Consider the following 27923-nt stretch of genomic DNA (forward strand, 5'->3'; position numbering starts at 1 on the left):
TGCAACAAGAAAAACAAGAAGAAATAAGATAAGAGAAACTAACAGATAAGAAGAAAAACAACAAGAATGCAAAGAAGAATACAAACACTTGGCTGAATATGAATTATGATTGCTGTTGTTGTTGTTACAGCAGGTGAGAAACTAACAGATAAAAGAAGATACACTCATTCAAATTTCAAGTCAAAAGAGAAGGGATTCCATTACCATCTTCAATGTTGGAATTGTCATCAGGTACGTAGTCACATAGGAAATCAAGAGAGATAGGTTTCTGCAACCAGCTTTGCGTACAGAGAAGTGCTTCAACTGTCCTGGCAGATAGCGAGCTTCTCCATGGAGTAAGAATGCGTTTTCCAGTACTGAATGCAGATTCCGAAGCAACGGAGGACACTGGTATTGCTAAAATATCCTTTGCCATTAGTGATAGTACCTTAAACAACCACAACAGCAAATGGTTTAAGAAAATGAAGCATCACCAAGATCGTGGTACTATTAGCCTGCCACCATGCTAGTTTAAGAAATTTATTAAAAGAGTTGATTAAGCAAATACCTTATACTTGGTATTATTAGCCTGCCACCATGCTAGAATATCAAACTCCTTGGTGGATGCTTCACAGTCATCAAGCAAATACCTTTCAAGCTCTGACTTTGGATGAGTATTGTGAACATTCATTCTTCGCCTTTTCTTCCTCGACTCAAGCATATCCTCAATGTTCTCTTCTTGCACACAAACAACCATGTCATCAACACCAGCAGCAGATGTTGAGCCAGTACCTAAGACATGAGAACAATCAATAGTAAGTAATGATGATAAAAAAAAGCAATATTAGTAATGAACTAATGATGATCAACAATAAGTAATGATGTCACCTTCCTCTGCATTGGCATTTGAATACATGTTGTTGTACTCATCATAAAGTTTTCCCATATCTTGTTTCACAGCTTTCAAAACAGTCGTAACCCTAAAAGGTAAACAATCATTACCCTGCCAAACAACCAAAGGTAAACAAGTTAGTTCTTACTTCTTAATACAAGCATTCATATTTCTTAAAACAATCAAGTTAGTTCTGAACTTGATAATGAAACTAAACTTCATTTGACACTGTCGTGTTACTCAGTTTAAATTAGAAATACATTTCAGAGTGCTAGCTCAGAGTGACCCTGAGTTTCAGAGTGCTAGCTAGCTAGCACTTGCAATTTCAGTGTAAATTACACTGCCACTGCACAACAATTTCAGAGTGCTCAACCATATCAACATTCGACACCCATTAAAAATTTAAACCCCTTTTTCGAAATAATTTACATCATTCAACATTAAACCATATCAGTACTCAACCATATCAAATCACAGATCCTAAATCACTTCATTTTACATCAACTGACCTTTTTCAAAACATTTTCACAATAACAAACCCTAAGTTCAAAACATCAATCAAACAGAACAAGTCAAAATGAAGATTGAACTAGTTAGTAGTTACCTGTAATCAGACTCCTTCCTTCCCTTAACTCAAACTGAATGATAATAGCTTTCAGACTCCTTCTTGAGTTCCTCCCCTCAACTCAACCAAAACCTAAAATAAAAAACCCATGACTGTAATCAGAAAAATAAGATTTGACAAAAGAAATTGATTGATAAACACAAAACAACAAGCAAACCATTTCGAAGAAAGAAACTCTAAGTCCTAACAGAAGAATAATTAAAAAAAAAAACCCTAGAAATTGAAAAACAAACAAATCAATCGAAACGAGAATGAGAAATAGAACAGGGGATCTATTTACTTACTAGATAGAGCCAAGGAGGTGGTGGTCCTCTTGATGGAGGTGGTTTAAAAGATCAAAGTGGTGGTTCTACTGGTGGTGGAGGCGACTGGGGTTTCAGACTGAAGAGCGAGAGCCGAGAAGAAGAGAAACGAGATGAAAACTTCTGAAAAAATTAGGGTTCCGAAATATATATGGTGTAGGCTTTAATCTAGACGGTTAGGATTAATCAAGATAAAAACTAATCGACGGTCCCTATTAATCGGTTTTTCGGTGCGGTTATCTTGCGGTTATGGGTAAAACCGTACACCGAACCGTAGATCTAACGGTTATTAAAATGAAAACCATCACCGACCGTTGGATTATCGGTTCGGTGCGGTTACGGTTCGGTTATGCGGTTATCGGTGCGGTTCGGTTTCTGTTCAGCACTAGATATAGTGGTACCTTGGCCTAAGTTCAGTTGACATGTTGAATCTCCATGGGGTTGTTTTATTACCACTTTCTTGGAGAATCAAAAGGTGAATTTAAGTGACGATGATTTTTACATGCTAGACTAGAATTTCTGGGCCAAGAATCACTTCATTCTTGCACAACATTATCATCTCATCATTTAAAGTTAAGCTACAATAACTATGGACTTCACTCCTCGTCGTCAACATTTTCTATACATAGATGATGAACTCAAAATGTAGATAAAAAAAAAACATATCTCCGTATCCGGGCGGTATCACGCCCATGTTTGGTTTCATTTACGATCCTAAAACCAGCTAAACATCTTCATCTTCTGGAAAATAAGTGCATTTCCCAAGAGCAAAACTTAAGTATATAACGGCCCAACAGTCCATGACTTCATTACCCTCGGAACAAACACTTAAGGAAGCTGTCACTTCGATCTTTCTGAAGCCTTGAAAAATCCTCTCCATCAACTGTACAAAACTTGGAAAGACATCATTATTGACTGCAGCAGCATCAGTCTTCCTTTGTTTCTTTTACTTGTCAAATCAACAACAAAAGAAATGATCAACAAAATCTCATTATCAATACCTAATTCACCAGACCCACATTTCATATCATCTAACACACATGAAACTAAATCACCACCATCACCACCACCACCGCCACCACAACCACAAGCACAGCCATACAACCCAATGGGTTCATCATCACCCTTAGCAGCAGTAGAATCAATCCATCATTACCTCTCAGAAATCTGCTCAGTTCCTGATGAAAATTACTCTTGGGAGAATCCTAGACGTTTTTCTTCGTATATTAAGCGCTTACAACTAGTTTTAAATCAGTTTCTCAGATCAAATACTGATCAGAGTTTCTCAGCTTCTGTGTTAACAGCACTAAAAGGGATTTCAGGAGATTTGATCAAGTCTAGTGAAACTTTGTCGAGTTACAGAGAAAGAAGTAAAATCTATGTTTTGATTAATAGTGAAGCGTTACGTTCTTCGCTTCAACAACGTACCGTTGCTATTGGTGGTTGGCTAGCATTACTTGGTTCATCTGTTAATCTTGAGAGTAATCCTGATCTTCATAAGAAAACTATTGATCTTTCTAGAGATATGAAGCTTTCCCAGTTCCCTGTAAGTAAACTAAACTCTCTCTCATTTTGCTCTGTTTTTGCTCTGTTCTGTAGTGCTTACCTTGAGACTTTTGTGTGATAAAGGTGACAGAGAATGAAGAGAGGGTTTATTGTACACTTCGGAAAGAAGCAGATGGAAGACACACAAGTAAAGCAGTTCAAAGTGCTATAATGATGGATTTAGCAAGAGCTTTAGGGACTGACAATGACAATCTATCTGAATTACAAGAACAAATCAAGTTGTTGCGCAACGACGTAGCGAGTTCTAATTCGATCGCGGAGAGACGGATACTAAACTCACTAGAGAGGATTTTTAACAGTTGGTCACTTGATCCAACAATTGCTGCTGAAACATTTGGTCTGGATTGTGAAGAAGATACACAAATTCAACCTTTCAAGAATTTTCTATGTCCGCTAACAAAAGAAGTAATGAAATATCCGGTTGTCTTAGAATCGTCTCAGACTTACGAGCGCTCCGCAATCGAGTACTGGTTTGAAAGGTGCATAGGGGATGGTCGTGATCCGACTTGTCCAGTTACTGGAAAAGTTCTTAAATCTTTGGAGCAGAAGCCGAATATTGGTCTTGCCGGAGCAATTGAGGAATGGGTGAATAGAAATGTTGATATTCAGATCAAATCCGCCGTGGAATGTCTCGACGTTGAGTATCCTAGTGGGGGTTGTCCTCTTCCGGTTGAAAATATCGAACGTGTTTGTGATCGAATCTATAAGATCTCCGAGGATCATCCGTCGAGCAGGTACAAAATAAGGAACGAAGGTGTTGATGTTCTTATTGTTAAGATGTTGAAGAAATGTTCAAAGAATATCAGGTCACACTTGCGGAGCAAAGCTCTTATGGCTTTGGTAAGCGTCGCCAAAAACGACGAGTGCAAGGTAATGATGAACCCTGAATTTTCAAACCTCATTTGTAATCCTAGTTATGTATTGAATCCTGACATAATTCTTCTTCTCTTTTCCCCTAGCAAGTAATGCTACAAGAAGGAGCGACTAGATTGGCGATACATAGTCTAATTGGAAGTTCAGAGAAGGAGAAAGAATATGCTGTGAAGTTATTACTTGAATTTTCAAACGACGAATCTTATTGCACAAGCATTGCATCAGAGAAAGGAGCTTTAGTTCTACTCTCAAGCATGGCAGGGGATCTGGAGCATCCTTCTTTATGCAATTTAGCTGAAGAGGTTTTAAAGAGACTTGAAAAGGTAGATGAGAATGTTCACCCCTTAGCAGCTGCAGGACGATTTGAGCCTTTACTTTCTCGGCTCCGTGAAGGTACGTCAACAATGGTTTTAAAGAGACTTGAAAAACTTGTTTTTATAGACCCTAATACGATTTTGCCTGAAATTCAGGTACTGAAGAGGTTCAGATTGAAATGGCATCAATGGTTGGAAAGATGACACTGGCAAACAACAGCAAAGAGCAAATTGCTAGACAAGGTTCTAAAATTTTTCTTGACATGTTATCAAAGCCGGAGGGAAAGGAGCCTAGTTTACAATGTTTGTGTAACTTGTCTTCCTCTGAGGACAATGCTACAATTCTTGTGGATTCAGGTGTACTTTTGGCCGTTGTTGAAATTCTTTTCCAAGCGGAAGAAGATGACAAGCAGCATTTGAAGGATATCGCGGCGTCTATAGCAGCAAATATAGTCTCAAAACCTGGTCACTGGGAGTTGGCATGTGTGAACGATGAAGGCGACTCGATGCAGTCAGAATCCATTGTTCATAATCTTTTGAGGATTTTGCCGCTTTCATCTCCTAAAGGAGAAGTTGCAATTCTCCACATCCTTCATGGAATCGCTTCATCTCCTCAAGCATCAGGTAGTTAGCTTAAAAATGGGTCTGCATGAGCTTAAATACGTTATCTAGTTCGGTTTTACTAACCAAAGATCTCTCTAATGCAGAGTCAGTTGCAACGCATATAGAATCCGGAGATGGTGTCGCCACCATTCTTCAGTTTCTTGAACACGGAGAAGCTGAGCACAGAAATTATGCTTTTAGGCTGACAAGAATCCTTTCTGACAGGTTGGGACAAGTTCTAGTTGACGAGCTTAGAGCTTCAAACAGCATCTCGCTGTTGAAAGACAAGCTCCTGGACACTGAAAGGTCCGATAGTGAGAGATCTGATTCTGCCTGCATACTTGCCAACCTCCCGTTAACAGAAGATGAAGTGCAAACGGTCTTGGGAGCCAGTCTTATTAAATGGATCGTCACTTCTCTAAAATCTAGTGAAAAAACATCACGTCTGACTTCATCCATGATCGAAGGGCTTCTAGGTTTGTTACTGCATTTTGTTCGATTCCCTGACGCAAACGTCCTCCACGCAGTCCGTGAGCATCGCCTTATGACCGTTTTCAAGGACCAGCTGTGCTCCCAACAACCGAGATTGAGGCAACGAGCTGCTCTTGGTTTGAAATATTTATCTGAATGTGGAAGGACTCTGGTCGCATCTACAGACTTCCAGCCACAACCTTCGACTAGTTTCTTTTCTTCGATATTCTTTTGCGGGAGAGCATCTAAGGTTACTCAAAGCTGTCCTATCCATAGTTTCGCCTGCGAGGATGAAAGTCAATTCTGCTTGTTCAAGGGAAACTGCATCAGACCCTTACTCGATCTTCTTAATGACGAGGACACGAGTGCTCAGATCACCGCTGTGGAGGCACTATCCACACTCGTTTATGATACTCCTAGTTGTTCAACAAGGGCAGCTGATGAGCTTGAACGACTTGGTGTAAGCGACGCCGTTATTGAATTGTTTACAGAAGTTCGAACGGGGGAGCTACAAGAGAAAACGATTTGGATGTTGGAGAGGATACTAAGAGTGGAAAGCCATGCGCAACGATACGCAATCAATCAGTCATTGGTTAGAGCATTGGTGGAAGCTTTTAAGCATGGCAACACAAACACAAAGAGACATGCTCAAGATGCTCTTACTAGCTTAAAACAGATATCCGGTGTCAGTGGGAAGAACTCAAGTCAAGGCAAAATGCGAAGATAAGGTTTCAGGCGACACCCGTCATAACAAACCCCCCCAAAAAAAATCTTATTGTTAGTTCTCAGGTAACAATGTCTATACTTGTAGCGTTTCGAAATGTACTTATGGTTTTATCTTGTCGACGATAGTGTGATCAATGCATACACAACTAGAAAGAGTTAAGTAGGAAGTTAGTATATTTTTTCCCTAAGATTTACTAGAGAAATGTGATCTCTTCCATTTTGATTAGTTTCATGGATCTGGCATTGTAAATTGAGTCATATGAAGACTTATGGTCTGGTCCATCTTATTTACCAAGATGATAATAACATACAATATTCCAAGTTATGAACAATGGACGTCACTTCCAACCAGCTTTCATAGCTCAGTTGGTTAGAGCACCCGTTTAGTAAGCGGGGGGGTCTTGAGTTCAACTCTCAACGAAAGCATTTTTTTTTTGTTTGGAGGCTTGGTTTTTCTGTGCACAGTTCTTCTGAACCAGCTCTAAGTAGAGGAAAAATATACTAATCAGTTTTTTTTTTTTTACTTTATATGACTAGTGTAAAACTTGGCTTGGAAACAAAACAACTCTTCAAAAAAACACTGTTGCACTGTAAAGCATCTCATGATCATGTCCACCACCAGTTTGGTTCTTAGCTCATTATGATGCGTAAAGGTCTGAAAGACAAACTGACCAAAATAGGTGGGAAGAATCATGTTCGCTTAGATCCAGTCAGTGTCTGGATACATTTAGGATTCAAGTTTTTTGAATGCCTTCATAGGTGGGAAAAACTGCAGGTGCACTTAAAGGGAAATCTTTGAAGGCACCAACTCTTGTCCACTTTGGATTGGGCCTTCGTAAAAAAGATGTTCTTTGAAAGTTGGTCTGACTAGTACAAGTAAAATGAGACAAGGAGTAACCCAATAACTCAATAAAGAACAAACCACTATAATAAAGAAACCTGTTTTGAGGCATACTAAATTTTTTTGAGGCATACTGAGTAATGCCAAAATAGGATCACTAAATAAAAAATACCAACACCCCTTATTTATCTTTTTTGATAATGGCATAACTACCCATATTTAATTAGTGTTAATAATGTATGATTAATCAATAATGTTAATGATTGACTAAGTTAACTTGTTAGTGCTATACTAATTGAAAAAATCTGATTTTTGAGAGAGGAAGAAGAAGTGAAGAAAAAAAAACAATTAGGGTTTTTGAGATTTGGGAGATTTTTGTGATTCAAAATGGATGATCCGGGAGAATCTTCATCTCGTAAAGACGATATAATACACATCAACTACAACAATGATCCGGATTTGGCCATTTTTTTGGATTATGAGAATGATTTACTTTAACTCAACCTCAATCTAAAACTCAAGATGATGGTTTTTATGAGCCAAATCTAGAGAACGAATACATTGATGAATAACCTTCTCCTAATAATACACATGTATACTCGTATACGACATCTAATCTCTCTTTTTTCGCTTCAATTCTCCAAAAAACTGAATTTTTACAAACTTTTTCGAAGTTCGGTATTGGGTTCGGCTGACATATAAGAGCCGAACTTTGCAACAGGGAAGAACGGTTCGCCTTGTTCGATCTCTTTCATTAGATAACCGAACCTATCGTTGTTTTTTTCCGAGTTACAATGTAATGTTCGGCTCAAATTATGTCAGCCGAACATTATAGTGCAACTTAAATTTTAACCAAGTCCAAAGTTCGGCTCTAAGTGTACATCCATCGAATTAGCCGAACTTCCGAAAGCTTAAGGTTTGGCTTTGGTACAATTGTCATGAGTTCGGCCGAAAATCCACTAGAGTCGAGTCAGACAAACCTAACACAGTGCAATGTTCGGCTCAAAATATAGGAGTACTAAAATCGGCCGAACATCATGAAATTTATGTGCCTTCTCAACTCATGTGTTCGGTCGAAAATCCACCAAAGAAGAATCAGCCAAACCTAATACAGATGTGATGTTCGGCTCAAAATTATATTTACAAAATCAGACGAATTGATCTTCTAAAGCTTAGGTTCGTCTGATAATTTTGGCTTGAAACTACATCTGTAACCCTACCTTCATCTTCTAAATCATATTCAATCGATTAAACACACTCGAATCTATCACAAACAAGATGAGTTTGTTATAAATACTTTCTAATATACATTTAACTGCAGTCGGCGTTTGGATTTCGCACTTCTCAAAGGAAGAAGAAAAATTAGAAAAGAAATAATGTTGATTGTTTTTGTTTTGATTAGTTTTACTTTAGGTTTTAATTTAGTCAAAGGGTATTTAAGTAATCTAATTAGTTTTAGTTTAAGTTTTTAATTAAATTGAAAGACAATTAAGTAATCTAATCTAATTAAAGAGTAAGCTAGTAATTTTAGTATGGTTTAGACACCCCTTATAAAGATACCATAGATGGTACCATCATTTAGTATGCCTCGAAAAATATGAGTACGCCTCAAAAACAGGTTTCATAATAAAACTTGGGACATTTCCACACCAAAATCACTTTTAACAAAAAAGGCCACCATAAGCACTTAATTGGTCGATTGATACTTGGATTTGAATTTCCGGGAATGGAATTCAAATCCACATAAGTTTCCCTTATTTGTACAGTGTTGCCGCTGATTTTTTTCTTTCCCTTTCCAGACACCACCACCGCTCCACATTCACTATTACTGTCAGTGAATACTACCTGGTGTGATGACTCTTTAAGTATCCAAGTTATAGAAAGCCAACCAACCAAGACTAAACTTACGAGTTCCCAAACGTAATATATGGGATCTGAAATTGGGCTTCCCCGTCCCATGCCGGTTCATATCTCATAGTGCGAAAAGTAAAGGATATAGGGTACCCCATAATTCCACGACTATGTTTAGCCTTGATTGGCTCTCTCTCATATACCCAAATGTTTTAGCCTGAATCTTATTTTCTCACGCACGTAGTTGTACAGATTTCTCGTGTTATGTTGAGTTCTCATATAAACTTTGTAAAAATAAACTTTTAGAACATGACAACATCTCTCTCCTACGTTCTCCAAACCACTAGTTTCTTCATCCCTGATTAGATTCATTAGTCTCATTCAACCTAGAATTCCTAGAACCCCTAGAACTTTTAGATCCATTAATTTATTTAGTTTTAGAATCCATGGCTTCTGAGCATAAGTACGTAACCATTGATCGGAAATTTTTTCGATTATCCTGTGGTAAAACAATTCCCTCATCACCCATTACCCTCTCCGAGTTTCATTCTCATGGAAAGTTACATGGTTCTTTTACCTTCAAACTTGCCACAAATCTACAAAGTCTTTTGTTTGATGCTGCGAAAAATGGTGATCTTGGAAAAAAGGTATGGAAGCATGAGGACAATCAACAATGGTTCTGTGCTACAAAGCTCTGCAATACAAATGGGTATTTCTTGCACATCACGCTCTCTAGATCTAATCCCAAATCATATCCTTCTTCTTTCTACATTCCTTCCGGTCCACGCTTTGAGGGTTGGTTTGACATTGCTGCAGCTATGGAAGCTATATTAGCTTTCTCTTCATCTTTATCAAATCCTAAATTTCAACCCTTAAAACCAACCAAACACAATAACCAAACCTTCATCTCCCCTGAAACCTCGTATGCTCAATCCTTGTTCACCCAAAACAGATATACCAGTTTGCAACCCAAACCTAAACAGTCCAAATCTCCTTTTCTATGTGAAACACTTTCTGCACAGTGTTCTGTCCAGACAAGGAACTCCAAATTTGGACGTTTCATTAACCTTGATCAAACCAAATCCAATGTAGGTGGGTGGGACAATGCTTTCATCATCTCTTCGTCCACAAAGGTAGAGTCTTGGCCATATATTGGGAAATTATTATGTGCTGAACTTCAAATTCTTATCCCTTTTGAGTTATTCCCAATGAACTCCACCCAAGCTATATTTCATGTAGATGAGAAATCCCATGCAGACCTAGAATTCAAGTTTACTACGGAAAACGTCACATATTCTATTTTTAGGTGGCATAATCAGATTTGGAGTTCTCCGGTCAACCATCATTATGATTTCAACATTGAAATAATTGGAATTCCATTCCAGTTTTGGTCTCTTAATGTTATCCATGCAGTTGGAAACATTTGTGGTGAGCTATTGGTTGTTGACACTGCAACGCTGAAGTTACAGGATCTGCGAGCAATGCGTATGAAGATTAGAAATAAGAGTGGCATCAACTCGATCCCAAGGGTCATCAAGATCTTCATAGGCAAACGTATGCTCACTGCTCATGTCAAAGTGACAGAAAAGACTACAACTGTTGACCGTAACTTTCTCGTCATTCCACCTACAAACCTGGATCTCATTAAGAACGTATCTTTGGTGCCTGATTTGATGGAAACAACTGGAGCAAAGAAGAGAAAGTTTGTTATTCAATCCGGTAATACAGATACATGCAAGACCGTTCTTGTATTATCAGATTTTCCAGCAGATTTCATAGCAAATTCTGTTTCTCCGTGTAAGTTTGAAAATACCAGAGTAACGCATGGGTCAAAGAAGAAGAAGAACAGAAGGCCAAGAAAGAGGAAGAATAAGTCCAAATCCAATATGGTAAAGCAATTGTGGAAACGAGTGGAAAACTTAAACCTCACTAATAATGATTCGACCGTATTAGATGACGTGGAGGTACATCCCGCTGACATGGAGATTGACGAGGACATATCTACAGCTGATGTGGTAACTCATTCAGCTTCTTTCTGAATTGCAATTTCTGAATTTTCTGGGGATAATCCAGGCCCTAATCCACCTGCACCACCTAAACCTACTTCACAGCAATTGTCTATCGTTGCAAGCTCATCTATCATACATCTCAAAACAGTTGTCCATAACATACTGCATTACCCCAGCCCTGCTCCATCCATTCACATATCAGCACTCTCACATGTACCTCGTGTATCTAATCCACCCTCACCTTCACCTGTACTTTACCCAGTGATGCTTCCACCAAAACCAACAGAGATTAATATTAGTCTTAATGTAACACGAAAGCAGCAATCTTTTAAACTTTCAGTACCAACTTGGATATGAATGAAGTAAATCGACTATTTGATCTTGGTATCACTCTTGGCATTGGTTTCTCATCCATGCCAAACCATTCACGGAAATTCTTAATCTCTAAGATTTCTAACACTGGACCCATTCTCAAACCCATCCCTATCTTACCACTCAAAAAGCAGATACATGAAGATTTTGCTGTTCAAAGTACTGTACACATATGGTGTTGATTTCCTACCTACACATGAGGGAAAACAACATGCAGTGCCTCTAGTAGGTCTTGAAGATTCTTTCCTGATGAACATTGGAAACGGTACGGAATCTCCTTGCTCCTCAGATTCAAACATACCGTCGTACCCACCTGGATTTGAGCAATTATCCGATGATGCATGTACAAATAACTCTTTGGCTTCTGACCTGCAGCCGGTAATACCGTTAAAATTGAAGAATGAGTTGAAAAGATTGGGTATTACTGTTGATCTTATTGCTTCTCCTCCCACAAGAACTAGAAGAGCAGTTAACTTAAAGGGCAGTTATAGTTCCAAATGTGTCTGAAAATCCTCACTTGGAATGTTAGAGGCTTAAACTCTAACAGCAGAAGAACGGTTGTCCACAAGATGATTCAATTGATAAGAGCACCTATTATAATTCTTCAAGAAACAAAAATGATGCAGTGTTCTTATTGGGACATAAAGCAGATTTGTGGGTACAAAAATGTTGGATGGACATTACAACAATCTGTAGGAAGCTCTGGTGGTATGCTTATTCTTTGGGATAGAGATCTGGTGGAAGTTACTGACTCTCTTGTAGGTGAATATACCCTCTCCATACTATGCACTAATAAAGCAGATAACTTCCAATGGATTCTCACAAATGTGTACGGTCCAAATAAACCTGTTGAAAGAACAGAGTTTTGGGTGGAATTGGACAATATTTGTAGATACTGGATGAACATACCTTGGTGTCTTGGCGGTGATTTCAATACTGTTATCAAGTGTGATGAGAAGAAAAATTGTAACAAGATTACCAGTAGTATGAAGATGTTCAGTAAGTTTATCGTTGAGCATGATCTTATTGACCTCCCTTTGAAAGGAGCTAGATACACTTGGTCTAATGGTCAAGCAAATCCTGTTATGTGCAGGTTGGACAGGTTTCTTATCTCACCTTCCTTTGAACAACACTACCCTTTTGTTTCCCAACTAGCCCAATCAAGACCCACCTCTGATCACATCCCTCTAGTTTTAGACATCTCAGACCCTTCTTGGGGACCGAGTCCTTTTAGGTTTGAAGTCATGTGGTTTTTGGAGAATGGTTTCTTACAACTTTTGGAAGAGTGGTGGCTCTCTTTCTGTTTTGCAGGTACTCCCAGCACTGTTCTCTGGTTGAAACTCAAAGCTCTCAAAGATAAGTTGAAGGTCTGGAACAAGGAAGTTTTTGGTCATACAAACACAAAGTTGAATTCTATTCTCTCGGATATTCAAACCTTAGATGGCATAGCTGAAGATAACCTACTCTCAGATGATGAATTGCAATTACAGTTACGAAATAAGGCTGAATTTGAGAAGATAACGAAAATGGAGGAGACTTCATGGAGAATGAAATCCAATACTAAATGGTTACAGGAGGGAGATAGGAATACTTCTTTCTTTATCAGTAATGCCTCTGCAAGAAGAAGATATAATAGAATTAGACAGCTCTACATCGGCAATGATTTGGTTTCTGACAGGGTACAATTACAAGAGCATATTGTAGACTTTTACAAGACCTTTTTTACTGAGGAAGAAATTATACGGCCGGATTTAGAGGGTATCATGTTTGATACTATCTCTTCTTTGGAATCCGAAATTTTGGATTCAGATTTCACTGAAGAAGAAGTTTTGCTTGCTATAAAGGATTTAGGGAATGACAAGGCCCCTGGTCCAGATGGTTTTCCAATTATGTTCTTTCAGAAGTGTTGGAATTTCATAAAGAAGGATCTCATGGACACTGTGCATGAGTTCTGCACCTCAGGTACCATTAATCCGAAACATAATTCTACTTTCATTACTCTTGTCCCTAAAAAGGACCATATTGAGACTATAAAAGATTGTAGACCTATTTGCTTACTCACTAGTGTCTACAAAATCATTGCAAAAGTCTTATCTTCAAGACTTAAATTGGTGATGGATAAGCTTATTTCCCCAGTGCAGTGTGCTTATATTGAAGGTAGGCAAATTATTGACGGTACCTTGATTGCTAATGAACTAGTAGATTCTAGACTTAGGTCTGGAAATGCTGGGGTTGTTTGTAAAATTGATCTTGAAAAGGCGTTTGATAGAATTAATTGGCGGTACCTTGAATTTGTACTAAACCAAATGGGTTTCAGTAGGAAATGGTGTAATTGGTTGAGATTATGTTATTCTACTACTTCCTTTTCGGTGCTCATCAATGGTTCTTCTTTTGGTTTTTTCACTAGCTCAAGGGGTGTCAGACAAGGTTGCCCTTTGTCTCCACTATTGTTTAATATTGTGATGGAAGGTTTTTCTAGATTCATGGACAGGGCTTCCAATCAAGGATTGTTTAGTGGTTTCTTAGTCTCCCCCACTAGTATTACTGTTAATCATCTTCATTATGCAGATGATACTATCTTTTTTGTAGACAATAAAAAAGAGGAATTACATAATCTATTTTCGGCCTTACATTGTTTCGAGTTCATTGCTGGTTTGAAGGTTAATACTTCTAAAACCAGACTCATTGCTGTTGGAGAGGTGCCAGACTTATCAATATGGGCAGAAGAATTTGGCTGCGCAACAGATTGTCTACCTTTTCTGTACCTGGGAATGCCTTTGGGTGCAAAGTCTGGTTGCAAGAGTATTTGGGATCCAATCATAGAGAAGTTTGACGCAAGATTATCTATGTGGAGGAGGATATGTTTATCAAAAGGAGGTAAACTCGCTCTTTTGAAATGCATCTTATCTTCTTTGCCCACTTATTTCTTCTCAAATTCTTGAGAAGAAAATGCGTAATTTCTTGTGGGAATACAAGGAGGGAGCAAAGTTATCCCACTTAGTTAATTGGGATATGGTACGTGCTACTAAAGAACGTGGTGGTTTGGGAGTTTGCAACCTTAAGCTTATGAACATGGCGTTACTAGCAAAATGGTGCTGGAGATTTGGTGTTGAAAAGAATAAATTGTGGTTCAAAATTATAGCAGACAAATATGGTTCGGAGTTCTCTTGTTGGGTACCTTGTTCAGTTTCACAGAGTTACGGTGTTTCATGTTGGCGGGCTATTGCAGACTCGGCGTCTTTAATCAATAATAATTCTACTCTTTATTTGCATTCGGGAACAAAAATCTCATTCTGGAATGACATATGGTGCGGGCAATTAGTACTTGCTAATGTGCATCCAACTCTTTACAAGCTGTCCAGGGATAGAAATATTAAAGTGGCAGATATGATTACTGCAGAAGGGAGTTGGAAATTCGATTTCAAGAGGGTTCTTACTAACTCAGAAGTGAATGATTTGGCCACTCTGTTAACGGTAATTGGAGATAGTCCACCGGTTCTAGATGGAATTGCACATACTCGGCGTTGGTCACTACACACCTCAGGTGTGTTCTCGGTAAAATCCTTGTACGCAAAACTAATAGAACCTGATGGGTTGGACAATTTTCCATTTCAGTTTATATGGAAGCCTGCAATACCACCCAAGATAAACCTATTTGTGTGGTGTTTAGTTCATGGTAGGTTAAATACAAAGGACGTGTTGTTGCACAAAGGTATTGGAGTAGAGAATTCTTGTGTTATGTGTGGAAACGATCAGGAAACTCAAGATCATCTGTTCCTGCATTGTAGGATTGCACACAGAGTTTGGTCAATGCTTTTACCTAGTAGTTTTTGTGCTTGGGTTACTCCTAGTTCAGTAATGGCGTTGTCTCATTGTTGGCATACAATGACATTTTCCAGCAACGGAAATTTCATTTGGAGCTTAATACCAGCTGCCTTGTTTTGGACATTGTGGAATGAACGCAACAGCTGTATCTTCGATAATAACCATAACTTCAAAACAGATGATGAACTTGGAAATGAAGCTAAAACCTCAATCCTTCTTTGGGCATCTGCTGCAGGAAGAAGAGTTCATATTAACTTATCTAGCTCTGTTCTCAAAGATTGGGAGACTCTTTTTATGTAAAGTTTCTTTCTCTTTTTTCTACCTCTGGTAGCCCCTTGTAAATTCTTTCTTTCTATTACATCTTCTTTTCTTTTCTGATCAAAAAAAAGAGTTATCATATCATTCACACAACAAACAGAATCCCATGCACATTACACTGCTGCCATATATCCGGAGTTCATTAATCATCAAAAAAATATTCGTGGATTAGGTAAGCCATAAACTCTGCAAGTTACGTGTAGCTTATTGCAATTTCATTTGTATTATAGATCTCTTTGTCAGCGACATGCTTGGCGTTGCATCATTGCTTATTCAGTTGCACCAGAATCTTTTCTTTTCGGATTGTTTTCTATACATGCATTTGCAATGGAAACCAAGCACACCATATGCGTGAACAATTCGTTTTCATAACAAACGTCATCAACTAACAATTTCCCTCTAAACTCATTGGAGTATCTTTTGTGGTGCAGTAGGATATACATTTCATGTAGACACTCTAATCATTCTTGAACAGAGTTTATCCAACTAGATTTGGACTCCTCGGAGCAAGTGATGTGTTTCTATCATTTTTTGATATATAACATGTGATGCTAGCTTTTGTAGCAAACTCATGTACGACTAAACTTAATACTTATCGTTCTAAATTCCTAATTACGTGTAAGCTAGAACATTGATCTCTTGTTATTAATAACAAAGGCACATAAAAGTAGAGTTGAAAACATTGCCGCCCATTGAACTAATTTACTTCATTTTCAAACCTGCTAACCAATCAATTGAAAATCATTCTTCCTATACGAAGAGTTTGTTGCTTAAAACTTTTCATACGCCTAAAGATTGTTTCAATCAAAAGGTATAGTCATGATTTTGATTCTCTAGGTTTACAGTGATTTGTGGTAGTACGTAGTAATTAATGCGATAAGATTAAGACTTTAGATGTTATGCTATAGTGATCTTGATTGTTAAACTTTCGTGCACGTTCTAAATTTACCAAAATGAGAACGAGTTCCATTTTTGACCAGTTAATACCCACTGATATTTCTGTATCGGAACGTGATTATACATATACGTATACAAAATACGTACATTTCGTAATCATTCGATGCTAATCAATATCTCTATACCTACATCCTAGATAACAAGGCTGACTTTGGATGTAATCCTTGATTAAGCTCTTAACAACACCATCTTTTGCAATTATCTATAGTTGATACGTAGTCTATGACATGACTACCTGTTTAGGAAGGGGTTGGCTTCACGCTTACTTTTTTGTCGGAATTGTCCTGTTTTTGGACCATATACCCTTTGACATTGTTCACCTTAATTATCAAATTATGAGACCGAATCAAGTAGGATAAAAAAACTAAGGTGACTTGTTATATATAATTCAAGCTATGTAGTCGATTTCGGTCATTTCGGCCGAAATTTCGGATTTCGGTGCAAGAAGACACGATTTTGTTAATTTCGGTCGGAAGAAATCTTTGCGAAAATTTTGGTCGGACGAATTCTTTGCGAAAATTTCGGTCGGAAACGCGTTTTTCGGTCGGAATTGATTTGTCTTGGCCGGATTTTTTTTTTCTTTTTAAATTGAGTGGACTAATCTCACATACAAAAATTAAAAAGATTAATTCACTCACTAGTATTATTGCTTGTTGCTGTGTTTGAATTTTTTGGGCTAAAATTATTATTTGGTGTTGATGATGAGGAAGGTGGACAACCAGATTTACTAATACTATGTTTCTTTTAAGTGATTATCGATACGAGGATATAAGATATGAAACCGAGATTTTAAAACGGAATTTTCCCGAGATAAAGTTGTACCAGTATCTCGGTGTCGACCGAGACAATCCGAAATCCGAAATTGACTACCTTGAATTCAAGCACCAACTTATCACCATCCACGACCCATTTGGGGATGATTAATATGCCCTACACCGAGCCTTATCTTCGTATGCAAATTCTTACGAAACATTTAGTACTGTAGTTGTGTGACCTTTAAACACCGAAGGCTAAACCAGCAACACAACCCTCGTCCCTGAAGTCTTCTTCCTACATTGCTTCTTAGAGCAACTGCAGTGGTGCGATCAAAACCAAAGATCAAAGATCAAAAAAAAGACCAAAATTTGGGTTTAGTCCGTGTTGTGACGCAACGGTACATGATTAAAATTTCATCAGGCGGACTTTAAAAGTCCGCCCCATTTTTTTTTTTGTAAAATTTCATCAGGCGGACTTTAAAAGTCCGCCCCATTAAAATTTCATCAGGCGGACTTCAAAAGTCCGCCCCATTCTTTGTGACTTTCATCAGGCGGACTTTAAAAGTCCGCCTCATTCTTTTTTTTTTTTATTTAATTAAAATTTCATCGGGCGTAATTTAAATCTCCGCCCGTTAACAAGCGTACTTTAAATTTACGCCCAGCAACAAGCGTACTTTAAATTTACGCCCGACTATATTAGAATTTGGGATTTGGTCGCGACTATATTTGGTCTGAAATTTGATATTTGGTTGGGATTTGATCTTTACTCCGTCCCACTGTGTTACGATCTCATCCCAAATTTTTGGTTATACTCGCCCACTGTGGATGCTCTTACTATTAGTTATGTCTATACGACAGTCTTTAATGGGCCACACATTTTGATTGTACGGATTTCAATGTACACTTTCAAGATTTCAAGTCTTCAATGTGACTGTAGGTTCTTTTAAGAAATACTCTTTACCGATGATGTCATCCTTAAGTTTAAGACCATGGATTCGTATAACCGAAAGATCTAACGATCACTAATTAACTCGTTATTACTACTCCTTAGGAGAACTCTACTGGAGATTTCAGCTCTCACGTGGCTCTCTAAAAAAAAGTGTCCTCTATTTATTTGTTTCTCTTTTTATTGGACCATAAAAATGAAAAATTACAAATTAGAATATCTTTTCGATAAAATGCCTGCATCTTTCCAGTCATATGTTTGTTCTTGTTAGCAGTTGGGTTTATAGCACTTGATGATTACATTTTTAGTGAGATAACTGATGTGCTTGTGATTAAACCTTTTGGGGTTTACAGCCTAGAATGCAAATTTAAGACTTTTTTTTTTTTTTTAAGCTCTGCTACATTATTTACAAACACAAAATTGGTCAATTAACCCAATAACGATAATTTTTTGGGTGAAAAAGATATGTAAATTTTAATACTGTTCAAATGGACGAGAATGTAAATATAGCCAGGATGTAAACAATTTCATCCTATACATTTTCAAATACTTTTTCTTATTTTTAATTTACATCAGGATGCATCCAGTTTCGATAAAATCCTTGTATCTTTCCGGTTCATATGTTGTTCTAGTTAGCAGTTGGATTGTTTTATAAACTTGTGTAGTAACTGTTGGAAATTACAGGGTACTAGAGGATGAAAACCGAGATTGAAAAGAATGTTGTAACACAAGCTTCAAGGCCTTACGATTCTTTTCAGCAATTATTTCGACCCTTCCCAAATAATTAGCAAGTACAATTGATCAGTGAAATATTGCTTTCAGGATACAATGAAGCCCAAACAACGTTGTTGAATTCAAGAGTTTTACTCCCTTGACCCAACCAAGAACACACAGTTTTTTTTTGTTTCTGAAGATGCTTAGAGAGAAAGAGATTTTTTTTAATGATTAGAATGGGAGAAAGCCTTCACTATTTAAAGAGGGATTCATGCCTTTTCGTGAAGTCTTTCCATCACGAACAGACGCTTTCAACGGTCATCCATTAATGGTGTTTCTTGAAGAAACCCTATGGGAACAGTCGCGTTTTATGGAAATTTCTGAAAAACAGAATAGGTTTTCAAATTCATTAACCGAAATTTTTTCCACGAGACACAATCTCGGACTCTGCTAGGGGACGTTTCCCTATAGACCCCCACAACCTGACCTGTCAGGTCGAACAAAGCTAGGAGGGGCTACGCCCCTCCGGGATAGCGGCACACAATATTGAAAATATCCAACAATCTCCTCTATTTTCAAAATTGAAAAAAAACACAAAAACAAAGTAAAAAACTTTTAAATCAGAGTGGCTGCATCACTAAAGTGACTGCCTACGTACCGAGTGGGATCAAGCCAACATAGTTCGCGCTTATTTGGGAAATAAGCATCTTCGTAGAAATCAATACATAAATGATAGGTATCTTTTGGATTTGAACCTTCACTTAGTGTAAGAAATTCAAAGCCTTATCGGGGTTCAGTGGTGAAACCAGTCTTGGACCAAGTACCCCATATGATAAAACCGGGATCTCAACACATACTGATTCCTGAGAATGTGTGTTATGTAGCCAGCACATTAATGGCTATGTGCTTATCCTGTATTCATGAGTCTCTCAGAGAACGGTCTTTTTCTCTTAGGAAACGGCCTGATTTCCGTACTCATATAGGTAAGTCTCAAAGGTGTTTCTGCGAGACACCTTGTGATAAAAGTTGGATTATTAAGGATTTTTATCCATTCCTGGTTTTCTTGCAGAACCATTGCACTTATTTGAAATGGGAAGTGTATATTTAGTGAACCATAACCACATCCATAACTTGTTGGTACCACATTGAACCTTGTTTATCTTTTTCAAAACATAGGTTGGGTTTCTACCATGGGTGATTAACTTTCCTTCACAGACCTTAGTCTCATTTCCCCACATTTTATTGAAAACACAACTTTTGGTAGACTCTTTGTGAATGGATATGCCAAGTTCTTCTTTGTTTCAATAAAGTTATTAACCGAAACTACTCCTCTCTTAAGTAGTTGTCTCACAATATGATGTTTAAGACTTGCGTATCTTGACTTCCCATTATATGTCTTGTTAGAGACATTAAAAATTGTAGCCTGATTATCACAATTAATCAAGACTGCTAAAGTTGGCTTCTTCCAAAATGGGATCTCCTCAAATAAGTTTCTAAGCCATTCCGCCTCCTTACGTGCATCCGTAAGTGCTATCAATTCTGACAACATTGTTGAATCATAAATACAGGTTTACTTCTTGGAACTCCAAGACACATCAACACCTCCTAATGTAACTATTCATCCACTAATCGACTTGGAATTGGATTCTACATTATTCTAATTAGCATCATTGTATCCTTATAATATAGTGGGATAGCCTTAATAATGCAAACCATAATCAATGGTTCCTTTCAAGTAAGCCAACACTCTTGAAACTGCTTTCCAGTGTTCAACTCCTGAGTTACTTGAAAAACGACATAACACTCCCACTGCTTGGGCTATGTCTGATCTTGTGCAATGCATGGCATACATAAGACTTCCAATAACACTGGAATATTCAAGTTGTGCATGAGCACGTCCAGTGTTCTTCATTAACTTTACATTAGGATCTAAAGTAGTGACGGCTGGGATGTCATCAAAATGACCATATTTCTTGAGAAATATCTCAATGTAATGAGATTGAATTAAATCCAACTCATTTCCCTTTCTTAGAATTTTAATTCCTAAGATCACATCAGCCTCTCCTAAATCCTTCATGTCAAAGTTAGAACTAAGAAACTTCTTTGTTTCTTCAATACGAGATATGTCAGATCCAAAAATAAGCATATCATCAACATACAAACAGAGAATTACACATCCAGAACTATCATGCTTACTATAAATACATTTATCTGCATCATTAACAACAAAGCCATATGTCAAAGCCACTTTGTCAAACTTCTCATGCCATTGCATGGGAGCTTGCTTCAAGCCATAAAGAGAAGGTTTGACCAACTTGCAAACCTTGTTTTCTTGGCCTGCCAATATGAAACCTTCAGGTTGTTCCATATATATCTCTTCTTCTAAATCACCATTTAGAAAAGCAGTTTTGATATCCATTTGATGAATAATTAACTTATGAATAGAAGCAAGTGCAATTAAACAACGAATAAATGAGATGCGAGCAACGGGAGCATATGTATCAAAGTAATCAATTCCATATTGTTTCTTATAACCCTTAGCAACTAATCTGGCTTTAAACTTATCAATGGAACCATCGGCATTCATCTTTCTTATGAGTATCCATTTACATCCAATAGGCTTTACGCCTGGAGGTAAATCACAATATATCCAAATATCGTTAGTCAAAAGTGAATTCTTTTCATCATTGATAGACGCTTTCCAGAAACTAGCATATATGGAACTCATAGCCTCAGCATAAGTTTTAGGCTCGTCATCAACATGCATAACATATCTAGTAACATTAAGAATTTTATTCTTACTACCTTCTACAAGATATTGTACCCATTCTGGACCAAAGCTTGTCTCTTTTCTTGCTCTCTTACTTCTTCTAGGTTCGATATCTTCTACAGTTTCAGAAGTATCTTCTATGTTTCGAGTAAGAGCAGAATTTCCATCATTGTTATTAGTCTCTACAGATTCTATACTAGGTAATAATGGGTTTTCTATGGGTTGCATTGGGGAACTATTCCTATTCAAGTTCTCAAAAAATTCCACACTACAAATTCTATAATCTCAAAAGTGTCAAGGATAAAATATTTGTAAGTAATACTGTTAAGTGAATAACATACAAAAGCACATTTATACGCCCTATTTCCTAACTTAGGTCTTTTAGGATCAGGCTTCCTAACATATGCTAAGAAACCCCAACTTTAAGTTTTCTCATATTTGGTTTCCTATTAAACCACAATTCATAGGAAGAAACATTTTTCTTTTTCGAAGGAATTCTATTCAAAATATAACCTGCAGACAACATAGCTTCACCCCATAAGGAATTAGGAAAATTAGAACTAATAAGCATAGCATTAACCATCTCAACCAAAGTTCTATTTTTTGTTTCCGCAACACCATTTTGTTGATGGGTATAAGGTGCAGTAAATTGATGAATTAAACCATGCTCTTGACAAAACAATTTAAATTTATTAGGAAAATACTCACCATCACGATCAGAACGTAAAATCTTAATTTTCTGTCCTAATTGTGTCTCTACTTCTGCTTTGTATATTTTAAACATGTCAAACACATCATCCTTAGATTTCATCAAGTAAGCATAAGCATATCTAGTGCAATCATCAATAAAAGTAACATAGTATTTGTTTCCACCACGAGTTATATGGCTTTTTAAATCACCAACATCACTATGTACTAATTCAAGCAATGCAAAATTTCTAACTACAGACTTAAAGGAAATTCTATGTATTTTTGCTTGCACGTAGATTTCACAATTAGAGATGTTATCAAAATTGCAATCAAAAATTAATCCTAATTTTCTCATGTTTCTAAGGGAACCATAATTCACATGTCCTAATCTACCATGCCATAAATCAACGGAGTCAACAATATAAGAAGAACCATTATTTATTAAATTAAGCTTAACCATTCCATTAAAAGCATATCCTTGTCCAATAAACACACCATTTTTGGACAATATAAACTTACTAGACTCATAAGTCGTCTTGAATCCGGCCTTCATAACAAGGTCGCCGGAAACAAGGTTTTTCACAACATCCGGTACATGTAAAACATTAGTAAGAGTAACAGTCTTTCCCGAAGTAAACGGAAGTTCCACAGTGCCATTTCCAATTACTTTGCTTCGATAGTTATTTGCAGAAGTAATTTGGTTTCCTTCGTCAGTGACCGGTTCATATGTCTTGTAAAGATGCATATCTTTACAGATGTGGATAGTTGAACCACTATCATACCACCATCCATCCTCATCATTAGAAACGGCATTGGCGGCTCGCGCTACAATAACAAGTTTGTCATCAACCATATTTGCCTCCTTTTTCTGTCCCTGCTGTTTCTTTTTAAGACGACAATCACGAGCAATATGGCCAGGTTTATTACAGAAGTAGCAATTGTCCTTCATCTTACTCTTCTTGTTGGGATGTTTCTTCTTAAACTGAGTATCATTATTAGGTTTCAAAGCATTTGGTGTCTTAGAAACGTCGATACTATTAACCTTAGAATGATCCCCAGTTTGCTGACTATCCCTAATTTCTCATTTACGAGAGTCTTATTCAATACGAAGATGACGTTGTAAACCTTCTAAATCATAGTCAGTTTCGGTATGCATAAGTTTCTTCTTATAACTATTCCAAGATGGAGGAAGACGAGCAATAATGACTCCGACAATAAAGGCAGGCAGAAGTTCAAATCCAGCATCCTTAAGATGATTAACAATGAGTAAAAATTCACTGACCTGGAAAAATATTGACTTACTGTCAACCATTTTGAAGTCCATGAAGTTGGAAATCAGGAATTTCTTGTTGCTTGCTTCAGAAATCTTGTATTTGTTCTCAAGCCTAGTCCATAATTCCTTTGCAGTTGCAATACTTCGATGGGCATTATATGCACTAGTCCTCAGGGCATTCAAAATATGACCACGACACATAAAATCATCTTCCTGACGCTTTTTCCTTTTGTCCTTCAAATCATCAGTGTCTTTTTCTGATGGTGCGGGAATTTCATCCAAACCGTCTTCAAGTATGTACCACAACTTGATGGTGATTAGGAAAAACTTCACAGTCTCTTGCCAACGAGTAAGATTATCACCATCAAAACGTTCCAATCGAGTTAGGGTTTGGTTCATCACTTGCAGAGATTGAGTTGTAACATTCGAATTTGAAGATTCACCCTCCGTTGTTGAAAACTAATTGCTGAAAACTGTTGGAAATTACAGGGTACTAGAGGATGAAAACCGAGATTGAAAAGAATGTTGTAACACAAGCGTCAAGGCCTTACGATTCTTTTCAATCTCGGTTTTCATCCTCCAGTACCCTGTAATTTCCAACAAGATAGGTATTCGAACACAGTCGGGAGGGACTACGTCCCCCCGAACCCCCCCCCCCCCCCCCCCCCCCCCCCCCCCCCTCCTGGATAGCGGCACACAATATTGAAAATATCCAACAGTAACTTGATAATTACTGGTGAAAATTATTGGTGTACTTGAGATTAAACTTTTTGGGGTTTATACTTTATATGCAAATTTAAGGATTTTTTTTCTTCTTCTGAGTTGTGCAACATTATTTAGAAAATGGAAAGAGGTGTGTTTGAAATCTCTTACTCTCTCCGTTTCTGCAAAAGAGATAGGCCAAACTGAAAAAGTGAAAATATTTTTTTTCCAAAAACAAAGGGAGTATTATTTTGTTGCTGATTTGGGATATCTGGACCACTCCATTATTTAAATTTCGATTTTTATATATTTTCTACGATCTGCTTTCATGTCGTGGGAGAGAACCTTTGTCCCGTTTGTCTTAAATTTTGATGTAAAACCAAAATTACTAGGAGTACAAGTGTCTGTCTGTGTACATGCAGATTGGTAATTTATAAATTTACATGTCTATGATCCTGCCAACGGTGTTGATTATTGGTAGTATAATTTTCAAAGTGGTGACTGATTTTTTAGAAGCATGAAAGACAAAAAAATCAGCAAAAAAAAAGAAGAAAAACCACTAAATACCTACCTTTCCCAACGATAAACGATTACCTGAATCTAACACTTAGATAGGACTAGATTTATGCGAATATACTTATATACTAAACAAATAGTTCAGAACGTGAGGAGAAATGGAGAAAGTATGGGATGTTTCATCCATGCCCCCGGGGTTTATAAGGTTTTGGGAAGACGACGAATTATTTTTAGCGTTCATTTTATTATATTTTTAATACATTTCTGTTTTGATATCCGTACCTTACATCCATCCGATGTTCTCGACACTTTGATTCTCTATATTATTATAAAACTAAGGTCATGAATGAACTTACAAATATCTCGGTGGAGACTGGAGAAGGACTGAATCATAAAGGTGCACGATACTTTGTTGATTTTCCTAGTTTTTCTTTCTCAAAGATTTTAGTATTCCGTTACGCATCAATTCACTTCTACATCTATAGATTGTCGGCAAAAGGCTCACGTAGCTTTAGGCGTGCGCAGTTCGTGAGTCTCTTTTACTTTTACTTTTACGAAGATCAGACTCATACTCCCTACGTAGATAACGTAGTTCAAATTTACATAATTTAATGTAAAAAAATAGAGGGGAGTATCTTTTATAACTATACTCTTAGTATTTTTATAATAACTACTATTAAAATTTAGAAATGATTTATTTTTCGAGCTATATCACGAACATCCATAAATTTTATTTATTGGGTTAATTATTCTTATGATCTTAGAAAATATGAGTTTTATTTTCTTGGCCCTAGGGTCATCGAAATAAGTAGAACACCACTGTCATGGTGAGAAGGGCTGACCGAAAGGGAAAGAAGAAAAAAACGAAATACCGCTGATTGGAGAACACTTTATACATCCTTTTTTTGTTGGAATGTTATTTTTGAGACATATACATCGATTTACTGGATATATTAATCAAAATACGACCGTATAAATTGGTATGCACCCTTTGTGGTGGCTCCATAATTTATTGTGCATCTTTTTCCTTTTTGGTGGAATGATATTTTGAGACATACTTAGGGCTGCACAACGGGTAGGGTGGGTAGGATATGGCCTATACCCGCCACCCTACCCGTTTACCGGCGGTTAAGAAAATCTTTACCCGCCACCCTACCCGTCAAATAATGGATAGGGAGGATACGGTTAAAAAACTGGCGGGTAGGGTAGGGTTGGCGGGTAGGAGTAGGGTATGTGCACTTCTAGGTAGGGTGGGTAGGATATGGCCTATACCCGCCACCCTACCCGTTTACTGGCGGTTAAGAAAATCTTTACCCGCCACCCTACCCGCCAAATAGTGGATAGGATAGGATACGGTTAAAAAACTGGCGGGTAGGGTAGGGTTGGCGGGTATGGGTAGGATATGTGCACCCCTAGACATACTACCTCTGTTTCAGAAAAAGAGATACTTTCAGTTTCATTTTTACCTAAAATAGATAAATTGGAAAGGTGAAAGTATCACTTTTCCTAAAACATGGTGAAGGTATCACTTTTCCTGACACGGGGTGAAAGTATCACATTTCCTGACACGGGGTGAAAGTATCACATTTCCTGATACGGAGTAAAAGTATCATTTTTCGACACGGGGGGAGTCATTTTTCATGACACGAGGGGAAAGTATCACTTTTCCTGAAACGGGAGGTGAAAGTATCACTTTCCTGAAATGGGTGAAAGTATCATTTTTCATGACATGAGGGGAAAGTATCACTTTTCCTGAAACGGGGTGAAAGTATCACTTTCCTAAAACGGGTGAAAGTATCACTTTTCCTGACACAGAGTGAAAGTATCATTTTCATGACACGACGCGAAAGTATCATTTTCCCTGACAGCGATTGAAAGTATCACTTTTTCTGACACGACGTGAGAGTATCATTTTTCCTGACACGGGGTGAGAGGATCACTTTTCTTATTTATATAACTAAAATCAAGGAGGAGCATTTTGGGTTTTATAATAGGAACATTTCGAATCTTTTTATCAAAGTGCACATTTGCGTTAGGTTTCATTTTACAAAAAAGTGGCAATAAAAGGGATTTCGGTCGGTCGGCCCAATTATGCAAATTATTCTCATCAGCCTGAAACAATTGTTATTACGGGAAGACCAAAATAGTCCTTTAGTTGTGGATATTTTATTGCACATATTCTAATTGTGTATATTTCCTGCTCAGATTCTAGTGTGGATATTTTCTATACAACTTCATATTTAATGTGTTTGTTCATCTTAAAAACACAGTTTTCTAAACTTATTTTCTTGATTTGGCTGATTGTGCATATTTTTTTGCACATATTCATTTGTGTACATATATTGTACAAATTACGAAATCACAAGAGAGTTTTTTTTAGCTCCTAAAATAATGTACATTTTATAGTATAAACCAATGTAGTTAATATCGGATATCGGTTCATCTCGACCGGGACCGATACACTGGTACGATTTTATATCGGGGATATTATCGTTGAAATATCGGTACAATATCGGTTCTAGATTTAGAGACTATAATTTTATATTAAACATTTTCTCCACACATTTTCGGATAAGATATAATAGATAACATCAATTTTATCAAAAAAACAAAAGAGTAACTTTAGTAACTTGCTTCGAGAGCTACATGCACCTCTACTACCACCTGGAAGACTTTCTTCGCCAAAATTACCCTTAAACTTTATAGAAAACGACCAATACCGTCTCATATCGGGAAATGTAGGAAAATTTCGTATCGACCGATACGGCCGATATTTGACGGAAACGGCCGATATTCGACCGATACGGCCGATATTATCGGGCGAATATCATATCCCCGATATCCTTCTTATCGTATCGTTCTGGGCCGATATCCGAAATATCCCCGATATATCGGCCGATACGGCCGATATTGACTACATTGGTATAAACTACTATTGAATAAATAGCATTACCACAAGTAACTAGTTGAAAGCCTAACAAGCTAAGCTCCGACAGATGTGCTACTAAATTATATTATTATCGAAGGTTAATT

General features: G+C 37.4%; 1 protein-coding gene and 1 non-coding gene across 2 annotated transcripts; both read left to right on the top strand.

Annotated features, from left to right (window-relative positions):
• The first annotated feature begins 2722 nt into the window (after positions 1-2722).
• On the top strand, positions 2723-6666 carry LOC113339088 (U-box domain-containing protein 43-like). Its single transcript, XM_026584487.1, has 5 exons — positions 2723-3344; positions 3428-4234; positions 4324-4630; positions 4708-5175; positions 5259-6666. The coding sequence occupies exons 1-5, from the start codon at positions 2772-2774 to the stop codon at positions 6350-6352; spliced, it is 3249 nt and encodes a 1082-aa protein (XP_026440272.1). The 5' UTR covers positions 2723-2771; the 3' UTR covers positions 6353-6666.
• Positions 6667-6702: 36 nt separating this feature from the next.
• TRNAT-AGU lies at positions 6703-6777 on the top strand. Its single transcript has one exon. It is a non-coding gene; the product is annotated as a tRNA-Thr (tRNA).
• The last annotated feature ends 21146 nt before the right edge of the window (positions 6778-27923 follow it).

This window comes from Papaver somniferum, unplaced genomic scaffold, assembly GCF_003573695.1.
Source record: "Papaver somniferum cultivar HN1 unplaced genomic scaffold, ASM357369v1 unplaced-scaffold_19, whole genome shotgun sequence".
NCBI lineage: Eukaryota > Viridiplantae > Streptophyta > Magnoliopsida > Ranunculales > Papaveraceae > Papaver > Papaver somniferum.

Bases quoted from the DNA above. Each gene is read 5' to 3' on its own strand.
- LOC113339088 (XM_026584487.1), top strand. From the start codon at position 2,772: ATGATCAACAAAATCTCATTATCAATACCTAATTCACCAGACCCACAT. The intron at 3,345-3,427 runs GTAAGTAAACTA...TGTGTGATAAAG, and splicing joins TGAAGCTTTCCCAGTTCCCT to GTGACAGAGAATGAAGAGAG. The intron at 4,631-4,707 runs GTACGTCAACAA...CCTGAAATTCAG, and splicing joins ACTTTCTCGGCTCCGTGAAG to GTACTGAAGAGGTTCAGATT.